Source organism: Crocodylus porosus, unplaced genomic scaffold (assembly GCF_001723895.1).
Source record: "Crocodylus porosus isolate Cpor-Errol unplaced genomic scaffold, CroPor_comp1, whole genome shotgun sequence".
NCBI lineage: Eukaryota > Metazoa > Chordata > Crocodylia > Crocodylidae > Crocodylus > Crocodylus porosus.
In genome coordinates this window covers 4,438,588-4,456,859 of record NW_017728886.1, presented here as the reverse complement: position 1 = coordinate 4,456,859, position 18,272 = coordinate 4,438,588, and the positions used below count along the sequence as shown (strand labels likewise).

At 47.1% G+C, this 18,272-nt stretch overlaps 1 protein-coding gene across 2 annotated transcripts in view; it reads right to left on the bottom strand.

Annotated features, from left to right (window-relative positions):
• Positions 1-286: 286 nt before the first annotated feature.
• The window catches only part of WNT9A (Wnt family member 9A), a 23,978-nt gene continuing 5,992 nt past the window's right edge, over positions 287-18,272 (bottom strand). For both annotated transcript variants that reach the window (XM_019529553.1, XM_019529562.1), the window contains 2 exons: positions 17,445-17,707; positions 287-3,298 (listed from right to left, as the gene is read on the bottom strand). In XM_019529553.1, the coding sequence (XP_019385098.1) occupies positions 2,825-3,298; positions 17,445-17,707 (737 nt within the window). In that variant the 3' untranslated portion in view covers positions 287-2,824. The remainder of the gene's footprint in view (positions 3,299-17,444; positions 17,708-18,272) is intronic.

Genomic DNA, 18,272 nt, shown 5'->3' with positions numbered 1-18,272 from the left:
CCCTTACCTCTATGCAATATTTAAACAGTTTGCCTCACCCCCCCCACCCCCCCCAACCACCAGACACACTGCTTGGGAAAAAAAACAAAGTACATGGTGTGCAAGCTCACGTATCCTCTTTGTACAATGCACAAACTCAAATGTAACCTCTGTGCCACCAACCTCTCCCTCTATGCAGAGAGGATGCCCCCTTCTTCCCTCGCATCAGAGCAAGTGTGGAAATATCCCAGCAAATCAACGGAGGATGGAGACACCAGCAAAAAGAAAAAAAAGTCATGCCCATATATTTTTTTTTAAGTACATAAAAAGCACTTTAAAAAACAAACAGACAAAACACAAAGATTAAGTAGAGATGGGCTCTGATAGGCTATTCCTCAAGGTTTTGGTGGCGGTTTTGGATCTCAGGTTAAGTTGTATTTAGAAGAAGGGGAGGAAAAGGCATGGCAAAAATCTTACAGTGAGTTTGTGCACGAGAGAGAGACACACATAATACCACATTGAAACCATAAGAAGGTCCTTCAGAAAGGCTTTATAATAAATAAATGTTCATTCAATATTTTTTTTATATATATATCTATATATTTATGTATGCTTGTGTGTGAGAGATAGATAGATATATCTATATCCATCTCCACACCGAATAGACTTCTGTTCAGTCTCTTAAATTCAAAAGATAACCCCCCCCTCCGCAAAACACCCAGGTAAACTGCTCGTGCACTACTTCCAAACCAACGCCTCTGGTGGCAGTCGCAGATTCCTCCTTCGTTCGTCGCGTCCAATGTGTTGCTGCGCATCTGCCGCGGCAGGAACGACGGGCCCAACTCCACCCTTCCTACTCCACCCCGTGTCCAGAATCATACAAGAGCCAGGCGTGTTGTGTTGCAGGGCTGCAGAGCGTTGAAAGGCAACCCTTTATTTCCCATCCCCCAGTTCCTCCAGTCTTCCCAGCTCCAAGGAGCACACCAACAAAAGTCAGGCTGAATTGCAATTTGTCCTTAAGGAAAAAAAAAATAAAAAAATAAAAAGTAAAAAAGGAGAATCCCCTACACTACATATAACCTTTCCCTTCCCGGTAGATGCACATGAACAGCTTGAATATTAGTGGCTGTTAACTGAAGAGACTCTCCGAGCACAACAGTCCTTCTTGGAAGACAATGCTCTCCTGTGTTGCAATAAGTATTTACTTTTCCTGGAAGGAGAAAGATCCCAGCCAACTTTCCTCTCTCAAAAACACAGATCCATGGGTTATGAACTAGTGAAATTGCTACTAATGGGGGGGGGGATCAAGGACTGCAAGAACAAAAAAAAAAAAAAGAAAAGCCTTCCACTCTCCAACATTTCCTTAGGAAGCTTTGTTGAGGCATTTACCAGCTGTTTCTGATCCCAGCAGTGGTGTTATAGGACTGAAGACAAACTGCCATATCAATTCCTATATTGTAAAATATCCTTTTAAAGAAATAATGGAGGTTGTCCTTTAGTTCACAGCGCTGGAGCTATCTACCGCTGCATTTGATGGTTGGCTTCCTTGACCAGCTCATGTCATGTTTGACTAGCGGTTTGGAATCTCCAAGGGTTGGTTACTGGTAAGTTGCTGTATTTAGAAATACTCAAACTAGTGGTTTAAAAAAAAAAAAGCTTATGGTTGTAGGGTCTACCTAAAGTTTGTGCCATGTACAACTGCCATGGTTTAGAGTAAATGGAATGATGACCTAATAAAATAACATCTCCTCCTCCAAAAGGTCCAATCCAGTCCAGAACAGCTCCTATAAAATGCAAGTGTCAAGCCAGCATTGAGATGCAATGGAATTCATGTGGTCAAAAGCCATCAGAAAGACAAGCATCCACATTTTGTCACCGTAAGACTAAAAAGTTCCAGTTTGGATTTCTACAGCAGCCTCCACAGGGTCAACGTCGATCAACAAGAGGCAAGAGGGATGACTCCTTTACCAAAGTGACACAAAGATCTAGTGGTTTTTCTTTAAAAACGATTTAAGACCGTGACAGTGCTAAAGAAACTGCATCTGAAGAACATGTAGAGATAAGCGTTTGACTGGACTGCAGGGAGTGGGTGGGATATGTGCATCGTTGGACCGTCTCCTCAAGCTCTTTGTCGGATGGACTTGCCCGTAACATGGTGGACCCAACATTTTTGGAGTTGCACCAATATATAAAATTGCTGTTAAGTGGCCAACTTTCAATATGGGTCTCTTCATTACAGGCTTGGACACTCGATCTGCAGAAACTCCCTTAGAAGAGTAACTCAGTTTCTGAAGCTTGCCCACACCCATTTCCCCCTCTTTCTTTAGAGAGACATCACCACCATTACATTTTAAAAGGCAAAAAAATTTTAAATCAAGTTTCTCTCATTCATCTGCTTGGCTTTCCATTCAGGCAGGCAAGTTTCAGGAACAGAGTAGCGCACACAGTTGTTTATTCCAGGGAGAATAATTTCGCCTGGGAGCTTAGGGAGGACTGAGGAAGCAATCAAGGACTTTCAAGATAAAAATGAATGATCCGTCAAGCTGAGTGGGTTTATGGATGGCTTTGGCAAAGGGTCAGCTGACACCTAACCCGGGCATGACAGGCACTTGTTTCCACATGGTTGGACCTCATGATTAAAAAATTCAGTCTATAGAAAAAAAAGGAGAAAGAAGGAAAAAAGAAAAAAAAACGCAACCGGGTCACCTGTACCCTACAAAGTGCTTAGGTCTCAACATAGCTTTCAGATCCCAAGACGGTCAATCACACCCTGTTTGTCTCCATATATAATTCTCATAGATCCTGATCTCCCATCGCTGAGGGCATCCGGTAAGCAGAGCAGGCATTAGTCCTTGCAGGTATAAACCTCTTCTCTCTGAGTGCACTGCTTGCACTCCACGTAGCAACACCAGCGGACCTGACACTGGCACGGCCGGGTGACCACCCTGCTCTGCGTGTTGTGACCTCGGCCACAGCAGATGCTGTCGCAGTTTTTGTCTTTGTAACATTTCCTTCCTGAAGTCCCAGGTGAATACCTGCTCATCAGACAGAAGCTAGGGGAATCGTCAATATAGACAAGATCCGTAGTCCTTGGGATTTGGTCACTGTGACCAGGGATGGACTTCTTGGGCGGCGAGATGTCCCCTTCCCCGGTGGCCTCGTTGGTGGTGCTGCCAACTTTGAGCGACGTCTCGTATTTCTGCTTCAGCTGCTTGCCAATCTCATGGAACGGAGAGAGCTGTCGCCAACACGTGCGGACAGTACAGGATCCAGATACCCCGTGGCACTTGCAGGTAGTCTCCACCCCAGCTTTGATGACCTGGCGACAAAGGATACAACCAAGAAGAAAGTCAGCAGTGAGAGAAGGAATCTCACTAAAGAGCCAACACAGACACTACAGGCTATTCCACGAAAGGTTGTTCCTTCCTTTAGGCAGTGCATTGAGATCATCGCATGAATAAATACAACATGGGGAAAGACAGATTAGGCTGCAGTGCTGAAAAAAGACCACCTGAGGATCCAAAGCCGATTGTTAGGGGAAGGAAAGAAGCCACTACATGCCTCCTCAATAGGTATTAGGCCAGTTATTTTCAACTCCATAGCACCCTGAGGAGTCCCAAGATGCTTTTAAAGGCATCAGGGAGTGTTGTGAAATATTAGCACTGTTAGGTGTGCAAATACCCACAAGTGATTCGCAGGACAGATTCAGAGGCCACGTCCAGATAAGCATGCACATTTAGTTCCCCAGGGACAATTAGTGCCACTGCTACTTGTCTCCGGGGGAACATGCGTGCCACATACCCCCTGGCACACAGGTTACCTGTAGGTAGGGGAGGCTAGGGCTCACCTGGGGTCCTGGGAGCCAGGAAAGCTGCAGCCGCATCGCTCCTGCACCTCGGAGCCCAGCCAGCAGCTGGAGTGTGGCTCCAATCAGCCAGGCTCCGGTTTTGGGAGGCAGGTGAGGCCTCTACGTGTCCCACTTTCCACGGGTCAAAAAAAATCACCCCTCCCCATGCTGCAAGGTAGCAGCGCAGGAAACACTCGAATGTGATGTGTGGCACTGCACATGGGTGCCACACAGTTGCACTCATCTAGACATGGCCAGAGATTTCATATCGGGATCCGCAGTGTCAAACACATACAGACTTGCTGAGGTCTTTATAAGCAATTTGTAACAGAAGAATTGATCTGTTATTTTTCTGTAATCACTTCCCCCCCACCTCCAACAAAACAAAAAAACCCAAAAAGGGAAAGCTAGGAGCTGGTATTGAGCCTAACAGGGTTGAGAACCACTCGACTATATCAACAGGGCTGTCTCATGCGCTGCACGTGAGGAGGGACCTACTCAAATCACAATCTCCTAGAAATTGTGAAATCTGTCTTTGCCCATGAAGTGGGGCAAAGCCTGCAACATTTGTAACAAAAACAAAACAAAAAAAAATGCTTACTGAAAAAAAACGCCAGCTCCCCAGAGGGGGCCAGCAGTCCTCATGGCTGCTGCGGCCTGGCTGCACAGCCCACTGGGGGATGGAGGAAAGGGAGCCCACTGGCATGAAGGGGAGCCCAAGAGTGCTGCCACCCCCACCCCTCGCTAGCTGCCTCCTTGATTTGAGTTGACCCCTACACATCTAGGATGGTGATCCATTGCTCTGTCACGGGCTTTAATTGTAACAAAGGAGGTTTCAGTTAGGTCAGGGATTCCCCAAGGGTGTGGGCCAGGAAAAAGCAGCGGTGGCACTGAAACCAGACATCTGCCAATTGCCACCACCATGCTCTTCTTGAACCCCAGGGATGTGGGCACGGCACACATTTGGGTGCGCTGCATCCTGCTCTGCACACACACTGTATTCTGCAGCTGAGAAAGTAGATGCAGGTCACCCCCCCACACACCCCTGCAACCCCTTTCTCAGGTCCAGTCAATCATGGGCAGTCAGGAGTCTCTCATCAGTCCCCACCCCACTCCACTGAGCTCTGGGGAGCACTCACTAACAAGTGTTCCTGCACCCCCTTCCCTGCCCCAGCTGTGCCTGTGCCCGTGGCTTCCCAGGGAAGCATGGTCCGTTTATTCCCCTCTCCCCCATCAGTCCTGGGGCACATAGTAGATTGACTCCATGCTCCCTGTGGGAAAGGCTGCTGCTGCTCCAGTTCAGCCCAACACCATTTCCCCCCCAGAGAGGGCTTTCCCCACCTTCATCTGCTTTTCCCTATTCCAGTTTTTGAGGCTTAGAGTCAAGTGTGCTGCCAATTTTAATCCAGAAAAAAAGTGCCTCTGATATCACAAATATGGGAAACACTGGGTTAAAAACTCTTGCACCATGACCATGATTAAGCACTGGAACAGATGGCCTGCAGAGGTTGTGGAATCTCAGTCACTGGTCACTTTAAGTATAGGTTAGACAAACATGTGGCTGAGACCATTTAAATCAGAGGTGATCCTGCCCCAAGCAGGGATTTGGTCTTGATGTCCCATTGGGGTCTCTTCCAAGCCCACTTCTCTGGGATTCTACGATTTACTAGTCCTGGTCTGGAACAAGCATCTCATTTTCCAGGAACACAGTCCTTGCCTACTGGGGTATTGAGCTAATTAGCAATATTTGCAGAGTGCTCAGAGATGACATTCCCTTGCTTTACTGTGACACGTGAAGGGTGTTTTGGATGTTTTGGGCATTATGCAGACACCCATAGGCAGGGCCAGCAAAAAATGGCATGCTTTCATTGCAGGGTTCGGAGAGGGCTTGGATAATAGGTGTGTACACTGTGTAGTAATGGGAGTTGTGTTATAGTCATCCTGGTGCCATTTTGTTCAACTCTAGCCACAGCTGAACGCATCATGAGCAATGCAAAGGTTTTATTCGTTTGAGACACTTTGTTGAGTGCAAATGAGAAGAAAGTGTCTCACCTGTAGCAGGGGATTTAAGTTAAGCTACTCTCTGGTTAGCCAATGATCCTATTTTGTTCAAAGCTCTGGGGCTGCTTCACATATCCACAGCACATGTCCTTCTGTGGGATTTCCACCATTATTGGTTACATCCTCATCTAGGATGACCCTGCCTTGAGCAGCGGTTGGACTACACAACCCCCTGAGGCCCCTTCCAGCCCTATTTTTCTATGAATCCTGTGGTACCAGCCTGTAGTGGATTGGTAATTTGCATGGGTGATATTAAAACCATAATAAACAGACAATTTATTTACAACAGAATTATTCTGCATTGATAGATAAGAGTATGAATGGCTATTCACCTTGCTTACCCCTGCTATCACGCATCTCTATTCTTCCAAAGAAAATTCCACTCATTGCAAAACAAAAGGCTGTTTAATATTGTTAGAGCAGATAAAATGGAATCCTTGCATAAAAGGTCTTGGATTTACACCTCTGATAGCCACCTGCCCAGTTCAAGTGACAGCAGAAGTCCCCTGGTGGGCCAGCTACGTTAGTCCATCTACGGCTCCGTTCTGTGGATCATCAGTTTACAGATGCTTGCTGGTCATGCTGGGCTGGATTTCCCATCCCCACTGCATTTAAACTAACTAACCACTAAACATGTTCCAGCCTAAACACAGGAAGAGACACGCTAACAAGGAGGCAGATATACCTATTAGAGACGTAGAGGGCAACAGCTAGTACCAATTTAAGATGGCAATCTTGCTGCATCAGTAGAAAGGGTGCAACAATTCCAGTATTCAATGCTACAGGTGACACACTGAGTCTTAAAACCATGCAAATACCAACATTGGTTTTGCATACAGCACTGGTTTGGGACAAGGATCTGACCCCGTTATATAGCACGTTATCTCCACAAACGTCAGTAGAGTTGCTTGAAATGTATATGACGGGGATGATGTAGTTGGGGCTAGTCCTACCTGGCGCAGGGCGTTGGACTAGATGCGACCTCCTGAGGTCCCTTCCAACCTGAAATTTCTATGATTCGATGAAGTCTGAATTTGGTGTCAAAGCAGGGGAATTTTGAGACATAAGGACCGAATCTGCAGCCCATAACTGATCTTAAGGAGTCAGTTTTGCCACTGGGACATACCAGTTGGTTACAGCAACGGTATTTCCGCTCTCAACTCAAAAGCAGCATCCATGGAGCTGAGTTGTCTCCAACTGTGGATAGCTTTAAGTGGCAGATTGACTTGAAGCCATCAGCTCTTTCTCTATAAAGGTCTGTAGCCATTTGGAAAGACCTATCATGCAGAACATTGCAAGTCTCACCCCACCATGAGCAGAGGAGAACCACTCATTCTTGAGACGGTACAAGATTCCCAGAGTTATGGGTTATGGGGGTTTTGGGGGTGCTTTTGGTTTTTTGCAGGGTTTGGGGTTTGCTTTTTTTTTTTTTTTTTAATTGCATTTCTAGGGCCAGGGCTTGCCCCACAGCCTGATGGAGAGAGGCAAGTCACATGCCATGGAATTTGCAAAGTGGCAGACTTATTAGCTATGAGAGATGAGTGTGCACAAGGGGGTGATACAAGACTTCAACATTTGCTAGAGTGATTATTTTCCCCATATCCCTCCAGCACAGGTCTCAACAAAGGTTGACAGTACAGCTAAAACAACATACACATACACTCTTCTGTAGTGGAAAATGCAGCTTTTTGCATTAGGCTGCATTTGGGATTTGGCTGGGATGGGGGATGGAAATATACACACACACATATATCCACCCAGCCAGGAGAAGCTGTCTGGTATCTAGTTATATATATATAAACACAGTTTCAAATACAAAATAATAATAAATAAATAAATGGCTGTTTTAAAACTGATTTTCCCTTCTCACCCCAGCCAAGATCAAAAACATAAATATATATAAAATCCGGATACAATCATCATTTTTAGAAAGATGCAGTGCATAAACACTGCCTTCAGCAAGCCCCAGCCAACAGTCATACTTCTTGCAAAAGCCAAGGCCTTCTCAAGTGCAGTCCAACAGCACGCAGTGGGCACATCTCTACATGCGATTGGCTGCGCAGTTGTTACTGCACATTTAGTACACATTTAGTACCTGCTTTAGCAAGTACTAAAGGACTGTGCAGTAACCATCAGTACCGTGCAACCCCAGCGCCACAAAGTGTGTAGCTCATTGGTAACTGTGCAGTAGCAGCAACATCACAGTTCCTGCTCACCTACACTACGTCACCATAGCAATGAGCTACAGCACCGTAGCTCATCACTATGGCGATGTAACACCTCATGTAAACACACCCAGCAACATTCAAACAAGTGATGGGTTAGAGACAGATGCGTTGCTGCTTTATAGTACTCGGCCAGGCCAGCTTGGCTGGAAGCTGTGAGCCGAACCGTCTAGCCAACTCTTGTGAGAATTCCCACAAAGTTACACAAGAGTGCATAAAACAATTTCAAATACAAAATAATAATAAATAAATAAATGGCTGGTTTAAAACCGATTTTCCCTTCTCACCCCGGCCAAGATCAGAAACAAGCTCCTATGCCCAAATTAGCGCCCAGACCACCACAGCGCTGGGCAATGTTGATGAGATACTTGCATATGGTCTCCAATCACAATCATGTCACGGTCCAAGATTTTTTATTCTTTCCCTTCCTGCTCCATAACCCACTCCACCCATGCCCTACAGGCTATGAGATGAGACCATCCCAGTGCTGGAGACCTCAAGAAACAACACACAGTATGATGGACACCATGCGAGTTCCCTGTAAGTGGCCATGCCGGCTATATCTTGTGGTAGCGGAAGGAGACCTGGTGATTTTCTTGCAACATCAAGATGGATTATATTGATCAGCCCATCCATCTCCCCACCAGTATGGGTCTGCAGGAAATGCAGGACTACCAGCATCCTATGAAGCCAACAGAAACGTAAACCATGTAGAAGGCAACATTTTTGCCTATCCCCTTCGCATCAACCAGCCACTACTACAGTACATACAAGGAGACTAAAGGTTTATCATCTGTATTTTAGTTGATGGACAAGACAGTTTATAACACATAAATATTAAAACCACTAGACAACTTCCCGGGTCCCGCTTCCAACTGATCAACAGCCAGAACTGCTCACATGCAATACGATGGGCCACATGAGAGTGTGCGCAGTCTCCCCCTTTTCTCATTTCTGATGAGCCAGCCAGTCTTTGTTCAGCATTTACACTGCTAGTGTGCAACTGCAACACATCCCCAAATTTAAAAGACACCCCTCGTATGGGGCTTGGGAAGACTCGTGGGTGTTACAAGGCCATTACAGTAAAAATCCTAGAGAATGCCCTTTCTAGCTGCTGTGAGTCAAGACTCAGCTACTCAAGGACATGTTCTGCAAAAAACCATAGCTTACTGGTTCCCAAGAGAACAATGGTTGCCACAGACACTTCCTGCCGACTCAGTTCAGCTTATGTCTTTACTTATCCCTTTACTCCAGACGGCTCTGTTCCCTCCGTTTTTCTCTCCGTTCCCAAGAGAAGCAGCTCCTGACCCACCTCCTTCTATCCATCAACACTAAGGGGCAACTAGTGGACCAGAACCTGCTGGTGGGATCTTGTAGTAGCGCTGGAGACTCCTTTCAGTGCTAAGACTACAGAGCAGGGGACGAGCATCACAAGTGTGTGGTTTACTCTCAAGCAAGAGTAACTTGGAAGGACTGCTTTTGAGGAAAACATAGAAAATGGATTAGAACAAGTTAAACTGGCACCTTCTACCATAGCACTGTAGTCAAAGCAGTGTGGGTTTCAGCACAAAGTTAGCCAAGTCGACGCTCGGCGGCCCAAGTCGACGCTCCCTTTGATGGATGCCATCCAATTCAGAGTCTATCTGGACTTGCTGCAATTTTGTAGGCATCGCCAGGGTGTAACGACATTAGAAATATTCTGCTAGGACGCTAGTTAAGCCAGGATGAATGGTGGGCAAAGGGTATGGCAAGGAATAGACTGATGAATTCCAAACCTGGGCTACTTGTGGGGATGTGACACTACGCCCCCTTGCAAATCAGCACAGTTATATAAAAGACAGATTTCAACTGGTCTCAGAAATACCAGAAAGACTCAGTCTCGAAAACAACAAAACATGCAGACAGGGGAAATGAAATTCAGGTGGGAATGCTGGATCATCTCATTTGCTCCATGGTGCTGTGTGAACACAAGAGCTAAGTGGATTAAGCCGATACCACAGGGCTTTGCTTCCACCAGACTGACAGAGAGTCAAGGAGAGGGATCATAACAGAGCATCGCTATGCAACACATAATCCTCTCTCACAACAATAGACTGCGCTTGGTAGCAAACGAATGCCTAGTAATAATCAGTTTGGGATACACTGCGAATGTAATCCCTGAGCGTCTTGGCTGAAACACTGAGCAAATTCCTGTTCATTCCCAACTGGGCAATCAGACCCTGCAGTGCTCCTGAGCCAATTCCTGGAATGGCCTGAATGCAAGCAGCGGTAGTCCAAGCTGGGCACCCAACCATGGGAATTCCTAGACCATACTATCACTCTCCCCAGCTCTGGACTGCGGCTCCCCAGAGTCTGGGCATTAAACCTCCTTTCCATCTCCTTTTGGGGCAAAGAAGTCAGCTGTACATTCAGAGCAGCCTACGCATTCCTCCCGACAGCGGGGCTTTTGCTCCAGACGGGCTCTTTGGAGAAACGCTCCTCTTAAAATCTGACCCCGCTCCGATCCACTGCCACATACCTTCAACTCCCATTTATTTGCTCATTGTCCCAGGTCAAGAAACGATGGCCACCATCATCCCCCCTCGCCCAGTTCGCATGCTCCCCAACCCTGAACCCAACCGGTCCCTCAACACCAACTGCTGCCATTAGTCCATATTTCAAGTAATGCTTCAGCTGTTTCACAGGTTGCAATAGTAAACATTAGCCCCCTGCCAGAGATGTTTTAAAAGCAAGTCTTCTCTTTGGGTCAGTTTTAAGATATGTTGGACAGAGCCCCACCTGCGAAGGTGAGGGGTGAAGGCGCAGAAACACGTACAGTGTTGTAAGAACATGAACGTTTGCAGGTGGAAAACCGACTGGGGGATTTCAGATGAGAGCAAAAAAAACTCTCCCCCCCACCAACCCTCCAGAAGAACATAAAATAAATTCCTATTCAGCATAATGAGACTTGAAAGACTGTAAGCCTGCTTTAAAGCTAGGATTTCCAGGCCAACTTCAGCTTCAATTTTTTTCTTGAATCAGTCAACTTTTATAAAGCTCTGCTGAGGATGAAAAGTGTGACATAAAAAACAAAATACAATTCCTCGCGGGCTATCAGGGGACAACCTCAGGAGAGACAAGCTCGTGTTTGGGAAGCTGTTTGCAAGACCCAATTGGGAGCTAACCAAAAAACTGGATTTTGCATTTTTCTACCTGCAGACAAATCACAGGCACAAATCCCATTTTTGCTTTGAGACCCCCAGCTCAGTAAGCAAATGGGGAAGAGTGCAGGCATAAAAAAAATAGTAGGATGTTTCAAGGTCCAGGGTGCTGAGAGTATACCTTTAAACAAAACGACCTGATGCCATGTGCGTCTACACAAGACATTAAAAGCGCAGTACACTGATTCTCCCACACATTAGCACGTTATAGCAAAAGCCATGCTAATGCACAGTAGAATTAGTCTACCGCATGTTGACATCCTGTAAAAAACACAAGCCAGTGCTACCGTGCAGTAGCACCAATTACAGCACATTAAGTTAGTACCTCATATGACAGGTACTGAACTAGAACAAGTTAACTAGCACCCTCTACCACACCACTGTAGTCAATGTAATAACAGGCACTAAATTTAATGTGGCGTAATTATGGCACGTTAATGCATGTGTAGACATGCCACGGTAAGCCACATCCCCTACTGCTTTGTCAGCCGGCATGGCAGAGGAACAAGGGAGAGCAGGATTTGACTTGCCGAACAGAACAATTAGATATGTGGAAAGGGGTTGGTTTTTAAGGCATCTGCCTGACAGCTCTGGAGACTGAAATCCTATTTTACATCGAAAACAAGTAGAGGGGATAAAGAGCACTGCGGTCTCTGCACTTCGATCCTCTCCTCCCACAACTGGTCCAAGTCCCTGCTCTTCCACTAACCTCCTGCGCGACTCTGTCTCCTCACCTGCGAGATGGGGAGAAGAGTACTTCCCCGTTACAGATGGAGACGTTCGGATACCAATGCTAGGAACCATATCAAGCAACACCAATAGATCCCAACCGGCCTGAAAGTTGTCTGATGCCTCGGCTAAAAGAAGGGACGGCATTCAGTTTTCAAGCTTCCTGCCAACACCGCCTCCAAAGCAAGACTTAAGGAACAGCAAGGCAATCCCCAGCCAGCCATGCAGCTGGTGGTCTCCAGCCTCACTCCAGCTTATTCCCCAGGGGCTTGACAGCAGCTAGAGGGGGCTAAACAGTCATTACCAAGTGGGGCCCAATATTGCCTTTGGGTTTAGAGGTGAAAAACCCCTCTGTACCGCACCAACAATCCCTCCAGAAAGCCAGGATTTGCCCTCCAGCTACAAGCATTCACTTGAAGAACCGCAGAGGCAGACCTGGAATAAGAGGGATTCATTTTTATGGCTGAGTGGCACATGAGCTCAGTAGGTCGAACAGCCCCAGTTCAGCTTCCTGGCTGCTTGAAAACGGTTGGGGGGTATGTAATGTGAGAGTATTGCATTTTGAAGAACGCCCTGTGTTTCAAAGGGAGAGCAAGAGACTTTTTCAGGGGAGATACCCTGCCTTCTGGGGTTTTTTTCTGCACCCCTGCTAGAAGAGGCAGGTATTCTGCATTTCACTGTCTGATCTCCTTCGGTCTTATCCCCTCCAGGAGGGGAAGGGGGGGAAGGAATGGGAACATGACATTTCTTCCTGGATAACTGCATCCCCTTTCATAGTGCCCCTCAGATTTGTAAGACATGCCTGACCAGACATGCCTCGGGAAAAGGTCAGCCCTTCTAGGATTAAGGAACTTAGCAACGCTCCGGAGAGGTAGTGGGGAAGTCATGTTTAATGATACTTTGCTGAGAAACATGGGTGAATTTAATTAAAACATCACTTACTCCAGCCCGGTGGAACTAATTGAGTGCTCTAATATTCTGACTTTTCATTAATGGGTTACAAAAGAGGGCCGCGATTGTGGGCTTGAGGGGGAAGGACATGGCGGCGGGGGGGGAAGAGGGTGTTGGAAGAGAGTCTGGCCTTGCTATTTAATATAACTGAGGAACTTCCACTTAATTGTCGGCGAGGGAGCTTTACTGGGTTGACTTCCAACCCCCGCTGAAAGAATAGCTGAATGAGCTGCGGCAGATTTGGCAGAGGACGGGAAATTGCTTTTTTAATAAGTGGTCTATTCAGAGCTCATGCCTCGCAATAAAGAGGAGGCCGGAGAAGTCCTCAGCCTAATTACCTCATCTTCACGCCAGACAAGCTTGCCCTTTCATGAGCGGCTGAGGTCATATCGAAAGCGCTTAGCGAGCCATCATGGGCACAACCGGGTCAGCGATCATTTCAGCGTTTGTGGCAAAATTGCCGTCAACCCATGGGTGGGTGGGGAGACAAAATAAGGGGTGGAAGACGAAATAAAATTAGAGACTTCTATCATGGAAAGACGCTCAAGCTAGGAAACCCTCTTTTGGAGAGGTACCTGCCAGAAACAGAGGTCACTCGTGAGTCTCATGGCCCGATAAAGAAGTTGCCTTGTTGACCGGATGCTGCCAACGTAGCCAATGAAGCCTTGCCCCAACTCTGCTGGATCTCAGGGGACCCATTACACGTTCTGCCAGGCCGGGAGTAATGCTTCCCAACTTTCGAGCATCAATTAATGTGCTATGCTTTTAATGGGATACCCCTTGAACATATGCTCTTTGTGGGGAGACACCGGTGCTAAGCAAAGCTATTGGGGAAAGGAGTCTCCCCCTGGCTGTGCTTGGACCACCCCAAGGAAGGTTTTATAGGGCATTGCTTCTGATCGACACCAGCTAGTCAATAAACTGATGTCATACAATGAATGCAATCCCCACCACCACCATCACCAGCATGGACAAGTGTTTCAAATTAAGAAACAGGGTGGTACTTTGGTTAGTGTGAACAGGAAACCTAGGTTCAATCCCCTCCTCTGCCAAAACGCTGCTTGTGTGACCTCTGTCAAGTCACTTAAGTGGTTTATACATCAGCTTCTCCCCTTCAAGATGGTAACAACAGCCCTCATGGGGATGACGGTACCATATGAAAGTACAACTGGAAGGGATCTCAGGAGATCTGATCAAGACAGGATCAAGCCCGACCAAACCACCCCAACCAAATGTTGGCCTAACTAGGGATGGAGATTCAACGACTTCTCTGGGTAGCCCATTCTCATCTTGATAACCCACATAGTGAGGTACTTCTTCCTAATCTCCAGCCTCCATTATCTCTGCTGCAGCTTGAGGCCATTGCTTAGTCCTGTCTGCTACAGCTACAAAAAGCAACCCCATCTCCATTCCCTCTATAAGTCGCCCTTCAGGTATTGGAAGACTGAGCAGATATTACTAAATCCTTCTGGTCTTTTCTTCTCCAGAGAAAAATAACCATAGTTCCTCAAGCCATGCTTCCCAGGCCTCTAATCACGTGTTGCTCTCTGCTGGACCCCTTCCAGTCTGTCCATCTCCTCCTCGACACGTAGGAAGGATGCTGCTGGCTTCTTTTGCAACCAGAGCACAAGCTTTAAGTACTTCATGACAGTAAAACTACATAAAGTCTTTACAGTGGCATTTAAAGAATGGTCTATTGTAGTTCTGATTAATTCTTGACTAACAAAAGATGGGCCTTTCCATTCTTACGTCCCTATGCTGACTTACTGATCCACATTAAAAGCCAAGACATGGTATACGTTGGCCTCCTTAGTTAATTCACTTTAATTCAAATTGGGATTCAAATGAGTTTTAGAGCAGCCCGCTCTCAGACCTTTCAAATTAGCTTTTCATGCTACGGCACGGGTGCATGGTTTGCAGTGCACGGTTTGCAGTGCACAGAAGGAGGATTAATCAATGCCTAGCTGCTTCTGGTGTGGAGAGGAGAAAACAGGCCCAGTGTTCAAGCCAAACTGAACTGGCTAGCCTGTCCCCTGTCACCTTCACTGAAAGCAATGCTGAGAGGTGAAGAGCTCTGGATGGATCAATAAAAACGCAGGTTCTGATCCTTCCCTCAGCAAGCGCGGCAATGGATATGAGGCCTATGATAGGCATGTTTTTATCTGTATGGAAAGCAAGGACTTCAAGGAAAAGATAAGTATAGACAGAATAAGGAGCGTTCTTTGTAATCATAGCACAGCTAATATAAAAGCCAAAGCCAATTACATTTAAACCTTTCCAGCATGCAAAGGTCCCAAGCGTTATCAGTTTAGATATTATCTTACATGAGGCAGGTTTTGCAAGGCCTGGTCATCCAACATGAACAAAGATGGACCGAGCCAGATAGCAAGGGACCTGGCTCATTTCTCCTGCCCGCATATGAAAAGCGTGCTAGCCAGATGGGTTGGCCCCAGGGTTACCTCCATCCTTGGGATTTTGAGAGCAAGTCGCATGCGTGCTCTGCTGGAATGGTTTAGACAGGGATGACTCTGCCTCGAGCAGGAGGCTGAGCCAGACAACTTCCCGAGGACTTTTCCAGTCCTCTCTTTCTATGATCCTATTCCATGATGGTTTGCCACCCTGGTGACACATGTCAAGTGGCTTTTCACTGAAACACTCAAGCAGACGTACTTCAGATAGGTCTCTCTTCCTGGTTAAAAACCCCTGTTCTAAAGGATGCAGACATTGCACTGCAGAAGGTAGTCGTGAAATAGCACATCTGGACAGTCGCACCCATTAAGTGCCTTCTACAAGACGCACCATTTGATTCTCCATGATTTGGCAAAGCATATTCAATACACTAGTATCTAAAGCCTCCTATGCACTATGCAGCCAATACATTTAGAACAAGGTGGTCCCTGGTCCCAGAGTCCTAGCTTAGGCTATAATACCCTAAAGGTTGTGCATACCTTTGAGATTAAAATCCACTGATGGATCACTTAAGCATTACTGCTGAGAGCAGGACCTCGGGCCTATAGCTACAGGGGCGAATGTATCCAAAAGCCAGCATGTTATAACTTGGAAAATGAATAGACAGGAGAGAAAGGGCGGTTGCGAGGGGCTCTTGCATGGGGTCTTCACATGCATGGCTTAAAACAGAGCCAGACACTCTGCAGAGTGCCAGTGCTTCACGAGACCTCCCTTTCACCCATTTGCAGAAAAGGAGTATGCAGGGAGTTGTGCCAGGTAATGCAGACAGACCCCTCGATCCTGGACTTACAGAGAACAGATCTGTGCTGGCATCTCAGAAATAACCAACACCATGGGCAAGGGTTTGATGATTTTAGGGCTATCGTCAGTTAACATCTGCCTACAAAACAGCAGACTGGTCTCAAAAGGACTGGAAGGGGCCTCCTGGGGCAAGGCTCCAGATTTTTGTCTTCCCTTTTATAAATGAAGGACAGGGCGATGGCAGGCATGGCCTCGCAGTGCTGCAGCATGCGGCTGCAACACTGAGGGGCAACACTGCCTTATTTAGTTCTGCTAGAATGACACAGCTGAGCAACAAACACTAAAATTGTAATGCAAAGACTAAAATTGTAATACAAAATACTAAAATTGCAATACAAAAATACAACCCACCCCCCCAGGCTGCTCTTTGTGCACAACCCAAGGGAAGGGTTGCACCACAGACTTAAAATTGCTCAGGGTCTGAAGTGTGCCGTTTCCATCTTGGGCGCAGGAGTGCCAGCAGCTATCCTCAGCGATCAGCTAAATCCCATGCTTTTTTTTCCACTCTGGACTAGGACAGTCGGGTGCTGCGCTCGTACGTGCCAACAGGCAAGACGGGCACGAACAGATCACCTTGCTCTGTCGCACGTATGAAAAAAATGAACCATCCCTCATGCAATCGGCGTCAGTGGCAGCGATTCCTAGAATGCAACCAGCCCGGCAGCACCAGACCGGGAAACTGGAGCCCCAGGTTCTAAAATCACAGCCCAACCCTTATATCCAATCACACGGACAATAACAAGGATTATATACTATTTATAGGCTTACAGTATGTCCTAGTTCTAGGTTTGCACAGTGAAACGCTGATACGAGGCACCTGCGCCAGCCAATCTGAGTGGTTTTAGTGCAGGGCAAGTGAGGAGTGCCAAACAAAGCAGAGATGAAGGTGGAAAAAAGTTTCCCTTCAGAGCTGGATAAAAGCCCTGCCCTTTCTCGTCTCCTAAAGGGAGGCTCCCTTGCACACCACGGCAAAAAAAAAAAAAAAAAAAAATCCCACAGTGAACAAGGTGTGTTCGAGTCACGGAGGAGGAAGAAGGGTCTGAAGGAGGAAGAGACACCTGGACGGATTCAGACCAAGCTCCAGAGAGATGAAAAGCAAAGCAAAATTCAGCCATGACACCCCCTGCCACTACACACCCTACTGACACGGGGCCTGAAGTCCAGATAGGACCAGGGACTCACCTTCATGCCCACGAGGTTGTTGTGAAAGTCCACCCTGGCTCGCAGGTCCTTGATGGATTTCTTCCCCAGAAACTCCTTGACGAACTTATTGCTGTACTTGAGGTTGTCGCCACAGCCGCCCCACTGCCAGGCCTCCCTGTTCTCCAGGTCAGGGGCTTCATCGCAGGTGCAACGCTCCATGCGCCCGGCGCTGCAGGCTTTGGCCATGGCATGGGTGAGCCCTGCTGAGGAAATGGCATAGAGGAAGGCTGTTTCCTTAAAACCTAGGAGAGAGCCAAAAGGACACCATTACCTGGGGCTCAGCAAAAGAAGTTGTACTATATGTGCAGGCAACACTGCAACGAGCAGCTGAACTGGAAGGAACAAGTTGTGCCAAAACCGCCTGTTGAACTCTGTGGGATGACGTAGTAGAGAATGCAATGAAGGGAACCTCTTTCCCTTGGCAGGGCAGCAGCAACCTGAAGCTCTCCACAAGTATGTGGCAAGGTCTGTGGGGCTGATCGAGGGAAAAAGTGGTCCCAGTGGTGTGCGTGGATCTGCCAAGACCATCCTGCTTCCAATCGAGCAGAGTGCCATCGCAGAGATGAGGCCAGCCAGGACTTCAAAGCCACCACCCACGTGTGTACTACAGCCTTGAGCAGCTAAAGGGTTACAAAGGGGGGGGGGGGAACCCCAAGGATGCCTGCACCAGCTAATTTAGTTTTCCCTCAAAACAGTGGAAAAAAGTCCTGCACAACGTAAGCGAGCCAGACTGAGCAAAACAGGCGGTTAACTGCATCCTCTGGAAATCTCAAGTCTACCAAGTTAGCTCTCTCTCTCACACACTTG